The sequence below is a fragment of the Indicator indicator genome, chromosome 30 (genome assembly GCF_027791375.1).
Source record: "Indicator indicator isolate 239-I01 chromosome 30, UM_Iind_1.1, whole genome shotgun sequence".
In the NCBI taxonomy this organism is placed as follows: Eukaryota; Metazoa; Chordata; class Aves; order Piciformes; family Indicatoridae; genus Indicator; species Indicator indicator.
The window spans coordinates 122,000-129,225 of NC_072039.1; the positions used below are offsets into that span (position 1 = coordinate 122,000).

Consider the following 7,226-nt stretch of genomic DNA (forward strand, 5'->3'; position numbering starts at 1 on the left):
GTTCTGTTTGCCCCTGCAAATAAAGCTGATGCGGAGGGAATAACACATCTGTCCTTACTGCAGGAATAAAAAGCTTTGTTTCTTTTGACTTAATAAAGAGACATTTCTTGGCAAGACATTGCAACTTTGTTTTTATTAAATTCCTCCTGTTAGGACAAATAGGAAAGATCTGTGGGTCCGCCAGTGTGGGAGAAGCTGGTGCTTTTGGAAAGGAGTGACTCCGAGAAGCCCTTGTATTGCAGCAGAAACAAGCTATGCCTGCTTGCTGCCCTCTTACCTCGAAAAAGCAGTGGAGCCAACCCAAGATGAGTCCAACTCACCCTCTGAATGTCTGTGATAAAGACAGAGATTGCAGTCACACAGCTAGGAAGAATTCTCTCCTGCTCTCCTCTTTCTTCTTCTCTCCTTGTCTTTCTCTCTCTTTTGCTCTCCTTCTTTCTCCTCTCCTTTCTCTTTCCCATTCCCTTCTTACCTGGCACAAACCCACCATTTAGAAAGTACTTCAATCCATGAGCTGAAGGGCACAGAGTTCAGAGCACATCACTCATCATCAAGACCCTCTCTGCCTTTGCAGGGTTTCTCATCTGCTGACACTCTGTTTCCGTTGCCTGGAGCTGCAGGACTCTTTGTGCCAGTTAAACCAGTTCCCTGGAGGACACGAGCTACCAACAAGTCCCCCCAGGCTTTGCCAGGGCAGGACTTGACATTCGTCCTGTCCCCAAGGTCGCTCCAACCCGGCCTGTCCCTCTTCAGCTGCTGCAAGCCTACGGGTTCTCTGACCAGTGCCCAGGGCCTCCCCCTGGGAAGCGTAGGCGCGGGCAGGCACAGCCACGCCGGAACAGGTCCGGGCGTAGGTGTTAAGGCGGGCGGGCATCGGCCGGCAGCGGCTCCGCTCGGGGCCGCGGCGATCCCGATCGCGGGCAGGGCTGGGCAGCGCGTACTTACCGCGGGAAGCTCGGGCCGAGGCAAAGGGCAGCCCGGCGAGGCCTCCGGAGAAGGCGGAGCCGGGGCGGGGGCTGTTGGCAGCGGTAGCGGCCAGTGGTGAATCGGTCGCTGCGAAACATCAGGCTGGTTCCCACTGGCGAAAGTGCGGCCGGGGAGTGCGGCCAGCCTTTACCTAAGACCGGAGGAAGAGCTGCCGGAAGCGCTGCCGGAAGCACTGTCGGGCTGCCGAGGGCCGGGGTGCATGTGCGGCGGAGTCTCCGTGGTTCGTTCTCTCGCCTCACAGGGGACAGCAGCGCTGAAACGCGCGTCGTGCCCCCAGCCCCGACACCCGTTTCTCTCCGGCCACCGCACTACTGGGCCTCCGGGAGAAGGGTGCCGGTGTCCCGGAACCGGTAAGCTCTGCTCCGGGTAAGGGCTGTGCGGGCGAGAGGGTCTTTGCTGCTGCCTGCACCGCGGGTTAAACGAACAACCTGGCAGTTCTGATTAATTACTGCTTTTTTATATTGAACGTGTGTTGTCTTGGGACGGGTGCCGTAAGGCAGGGGGCCCCGGCTGAGCCAGCGGCGGTAGAGTTAGTGGATGGTTGGACTCAATGACCTCAAAGTTGTCCTTTCTAAGCAAAATGATTCTGTGAGATTTATGATGCTGGAACTCTGCCAGGCTCCTGCTTGGTTTCCCAGGCCATAGTTGAGGATCAGAGTTTGCAGCACTGAGGCTGTTCTCTGCTCTTTAAACTGAAGAGTAACTGAAAAGTGGAAGACTTCTGACATGATGTATTTTTTTTTTATGAACAAGCATATAAAAATATTTTGGAAGAAGTTCTAAGAGCCCTTTTTTACAAAACTATCTCAAGTTCACATTTGTGCATTCAGAGGAAGCAAGAAGAATGTCACAAAAACACCTGAAAGAAGCCTTTATCAGCAACTTAAACGGAACTAGTTTGCTGGAGATCTCAGCAGGCCTGGCTTTGGCTCCACTCTGCCTGCTGTGCAGAGGGCTTCTCTTGATTTTGTATTACCTGCACTATGGGAAACATCTACATTCCAGGAAATACAGCCTGCTGCTTGACTTCCTTGTGCTGGTATCCCCCCTCCTGTTCTGCTGTACAGTCCTGTCTCAAATCATCTTTTTCATGCCAGCTATCATTGCAACCTTCTGTGCTGGAATATTTTGTGTGATATACAGCCAGAAGAAACATGAGATCCAAGTGCCTTTTAGGCAAATTGTGAAAGACTTCCAGAAGACACCTTTGGATCCAGAATACATTCCAGCAATAACTGTGTTCCGTGTTTATGTCAATGTGTTGACATCCATCAGCATTTTAGCAGTGGATTTCCCACAGTATCCAAGGAGATATGCCAAAGCTGAGACCTATGGAACTGGAGTTATGGATCTGGGGGTTGGAGCTTTTATTTTTGGCAATGCTCTTGTTTGTCCTGAAGTTAGAAACAAGTCCTACATAAGACAACCAAAATTTTCCAGTCTGGCCAAGCAGGTCTTCTCCATTTGGCCATTGATTTTTCTTGGCATTGGACGGCTTCTTAGTGTTAAATCTCTAGAGTATCATGAGCATACTTCAGAGTATGGAGTGCACTGGAATTTTTTCTTTACTTTGGCATTTGTGAGGCTTGCAGCATCTCTACTTTTAGCCATATTTCCAAAAACTAAATCTTGGATCATTGCTATAAATCTTGCTGTACTTTATCAGCTTATTCTTAACACTACCTCTCTGAAGATGTTTATCCTGCATGGGAGCAATGGCAGAGACACCAGGGTTGGCTTTTTGAATGCCAACAGGGAAGGGCTGCTCTCCCTTTTTGGCTATCTAGCCATCTACATGGCGAGTGTCCAAGTGGGACACTCTCTGCTGAAGTGCAGACCCTCAGTCAGAAGCTGGACTGAAGCAGTGTGTTTCTCACTGCTGATTATCTGCCTGCTCTTCATGTTTCTCTGTGTCTCTCAAGCATATGCAGACCCCGTGTCCCGCCGGATGGCTAACCTGTCCTACTGCATCTGGGTGGTTGCTCATTGCCTGACTTTATTTGTCTGTTTTGTAGTGACTGACCTCACCCTGGTGTTCACAAAGCTGCTTGTGAAGGGCGCCAGTGTGCCCTGTTGCTGGGACATTGGAAACACACACCACCACACCAGTAGAAGGCATGAAATGGAGGCTGTGCCTGGGTGGAGGGAAGGCAAGCTGTCACACACTTGCCTGATTAGTGTTATTAATAAAAATCAATTACTGTTTTTCTTGCTAGCAAATGTTATGACTGGTGCCATCAATATCCTGGTAGATACAGTCTGCAGCAAGGCAGCATTTACATTATGCATACTGCACTTCTATATGTTTTTCATCTGTTTAATTATGCATGTATTGCACACCAAAAACATAGTATTAAAGTTTTGGTGAGGCCACTCTTTCAAGGTGAAGTTTGCTTGCTGCAATTGATGGTATTTTAATAGGAAAAATGAGTATTTTCCCTGTATGTACAGCAATAATTTATAATTTAGTATAGCTCTTTATGATGTAGTGCTTTAATGGTTTACCAAATTATATAGTCAGTGCTGTTACCTGTTGTCACACATTTTGCTGAAAAGTTAAGTTTTTGAGCTTGTTTCTGAATCCTCCTGCTGCTCCTGAGAAGAGTAACAGTAAACCCTGCTCATACCCAGCTGCTGGGAGAATTAGATAACAACATAGAGCAGAAGACAGATGAAAAGTAAGAAAATGAGTAATTAGAGAGAGACTTAGCTGTGACAAGATTTACCTAGTTAAGTCCTTTGCATGTATTGAGTTAAGTGGATACTTCAAAATGTTTTGGCCTCAGTCTTGCAAAGATTTATGCATATGGTTGCCTTTGATGGACATAATTTGATATGGGATATTAATCATACACTGAAATCTAAATTAGCCTTTGATTTAAAGCTAAATCTTATTTTCGTCCTTGCTGATGAATATAAATGAAGAACCTGAGGTAAAGCATGATGCTGTAATGGTTAAAATTCAACTGGATTCATAAAAGCGGTTGTTGAACTGTGTGGTGCAGATAATAAAAGCAGCACAGCCTTTATGAGAAAGCACACCAATATGTTGTGACAGCTCGTCTTCAGGAAGGCTGTAAAATATGGTCTTCAGCTCCACTTTGAAAGTACTCGAGGCCCACCTACTTGTCTATACAGTCACTTAAAACAGCAGCTCATTTAGTGCTGTGTTTTGACAGCTGAGATGCCTTCAAGTGGGAACATTCTGTATTAATTTTTATTTGCACTGTGCAAAAGGAAAGAAGCATGATGCAGCAGGGCATGGTACTAGTGGGACACTGCTTGGTTTCTGTCACTGTCCTGTTCTTCCCAGGGCAAGAACACCCTCTTTGGTCACTTTCCAACTGTGACAGCTCTTTCTGACCTCATCAGGTTGTTGAGAAGAGAAATATATTTAAGGATTGTGAAGAATTCAATAACGGGAGATATAAATACTTAAGAAGCAGTATATAAATGCTAGTTGATGATAGATGTTTAATGTCAGTGGAGCTGCAGCAGGGCACGGACAATATTTCTTATTTGTCCTTGTCTATCAAATGTAATGAATCATAAAGCCTCTGGAGATTAAGCCTCTAAATCAGATTGCTTCAGGCAGACATACTGTGGAATAGTCTTGAATTTATGAGGTTCTCTTTGCCACTGGCCAACGGAAAGGTGAAGTCTGAGGATTACAGGCTGTGGCCAGGCTGATTTCATGCTTGTTTGTTTCCAAGTTAGAGCCATATTGGCTTCAAAACAAAAGAAAACCTTTCAGAATTAAAGAGAAACTGTATTATCCTTGGGACAAATGCATTTAATTGGCATCAACATCTTATAAACAGTTGTCATGGTTCATAGCAGAGTTTGTTGTTCACTGGTTTATGTGTTGATTTAAAAACATTTCCTAGCCTTGCCTAGGAAAGAAAGGCTTCCACCATGAATTGAACAGCACTGCTCATTTATGCAAAATTCCTCATGGATATTAATTTTTAAAATATATGAAGCACAAGACCTGCACCAAGCTCTGCCTGCACACACAAGTCTACCAATGTGATTCAGAATGAAGGCATTAATTGGGTGTGACAGAGCAGAGCTGTGTCTGGACAAGCAGCAATCTAGATGCCAACTCTGTGTTGTGATGCAAAAATTCTGTGGGAGTTCTGCTGTGTCTATGCAGAGCCCTGTTATCCACACAGGCAGCAGGCTGGCAAGTTCTGGTTCCAGTGCTGGAGCTGTGGTTTGCAACAAGGGAGCCAGCAAACAGAGGGGACCCTGGTGCATGAGGACAGAGTGAGGACAACCCACTTCTCTCCACAACAGCATTGACACCACATGGTGAGGCCCTCTCCCTCTTTTAAAGGCCTGTAAAGTTGTTCACCAATTAATAAGAGACAATTAATTCTCACTGCTTATTGTCGATAGAAAATGCAGCAAGCTATGCCCTGAAGCAAACTGCATAATTATTAGTGCTGAATGCTTAGACTATGAATAGATAATTAACCGTGCTTCTGAAAGAACCAAGAAATGCAAGCAAGCATTCTCTGATCAGAGAAATCTGTAGCAGCAAACGGCACTCTAGTGAGTGGGAAAAGATGGGAGAGGGGCAAACACTAGGGCACTGCTTTAGACACTTCCCCACATGCACCTCAGTAGCTGTTAGCACAGTGGTAGGAACACAAACACCACATTTCACTTCACTTTGGGGTATGTTTAGATGAGTACGCTTGTATAGTTCAAAGACAGATTTTAAAAAATCAGAAACTTTGACTAATTACATAATTAGTAGAAGTTGAAAATATTTCAACTAGTTAAGAATCAAATGGTTCAACTGTAGCATGCCACCAACTTCAGTAATAATAGTAGGGTAAGAATACTTCAGTAATAATAGTAGAAGACTGGGAAAACATGAATTGTTTTGTCTTTGCTGCCTTAATTCCACCAAACGACCCTTTTGTAGGGCTATAGGATAGAAAAAAATGCAATGGGAGAGCAGAGCTGATCACATTTATCCTTAACCTAGTTGTTTGTTAAGTATTAGTAGCCACTCACTGAATTTCATTCTTTTTAAGGATTAACCCACTAGCACGCCTTCCTTTCCAAGCTAGTAGTAAGTCAAATGTTTCAAAGCCATTAAGAACAGGAATTTCTCCAGGCACAAGGATGCCATGCAAATGAACAGCAGAGAGGGGCTGTCTTGTCAGTTGTGCAGACAACAAGCTGCACTTCCTAGCAACATACTCTCCCCCACACTTTTCATGGATAAAAAATGACATGAAACCTAATGATGCTTTTAATACAAAGTTTAGCAATGTGCCCTGAGAATACAAAATTTGGGGTGTTGCTGGGTTTTTTTGTGATACAACTGCACTCTGGGCGCAGAGAAGCAGAAGTATCACAGGAGCCCACATGCTGAAAGGACCCTGTGCAAATAATACACAAACTGCAAACTGTGCAGCAATGGGAATCTGCACAACATTTCCATTAGGGATGCTACACAACAAATTCAAGTTAAATTAACTCCTCCCCTAAAGATGATTTTTATGCAGAAACAAGAGAGGCGGGGAATCTTGCTCCCTAATTACCTCCCCTGTGTTGACTTCTGAGGACTTTATCTATATACATAAATAACAAGAATGAACAGATCAACTGTATTATTTAATGGTTCAAGAAAGCCTGTGAGGATTGGGTTGTTTTGGCTGCCTCAATTAAGCAGCCACAGGATTTCTAGTTGGTTGCACTAGGGTGCTGCAGAAGCCAACAGCCTTATTTGGAGATCATAAGTCTCAAAATAAGTGAAAACCTGCTGTACCTGGCATGAAATCCGGGCAGAGAAATCTGAGGCTGCAGTTCAATGTTTGCTCCGCAGCTGAAGCACGGGTGTTTGATGAGTTTCTGTTAGCTTATGCTGCTGTCTGTGGGCACCGACACCCTGTTCCACTCAAGATGTCAATGGGTTTTCATCCCATCAACATGGGGGTTAAACCCCTGCTCTCCTTCACCCACCCCTCGCTCCAAAGACCTGCACCTCATCGGGGGCTGCTCAGAAATAACTCTAGGGCCGGTTCCTTGTATCCCACTATAGCCATGGTGCCTTTCAGAGAGAGCCAGCCACAGGCTCCTCCCATGCCGCACAGGGGCCCTCCCATCCCACGAGTCCCCTCAGGTGTCCCACAAGCCCCTCTCGTGTCCCACAGTCTCTCCTGGCCCACAGGGTCTTTCAGCGCCGCCCCGGTCCCGGGGCCGGAAGGCGACAGTAGCAG

General features: G+C 45.6%; 1 protein-coding gene across 1 annotated transcript; it reads left to right on the forward strand.

Moving 5' to 3' along the window:
• The first annotated feature begins 1,831 nt into the window (after window positions 1-1,831).
• PIGW (phosphatidylinositol glycan anchor biosynthesis class W) lies at window positions 1,832-3,355 on the forward strand. The gene has a single exon (XM_054394438.1). It carries the CDS (start codon window positions 1,832-1,834, stop codon window positions 3,353-3,355), a length of 1,524 nt encoding a protein of 507 aa, XP_054250413.1.
• Window positions 3,356-7,226: the final 3,871 nt, after the last annotated feature.

Excerpts from the sequence above, each read along its gene's own strand:
- PIGW (XM_054394438.1), top strand. The coding sequence starts at position 1,832 with ATGTCACAAAAACACCTGAAAGAAGCCTTTATCAGCAACTTAAACGGA.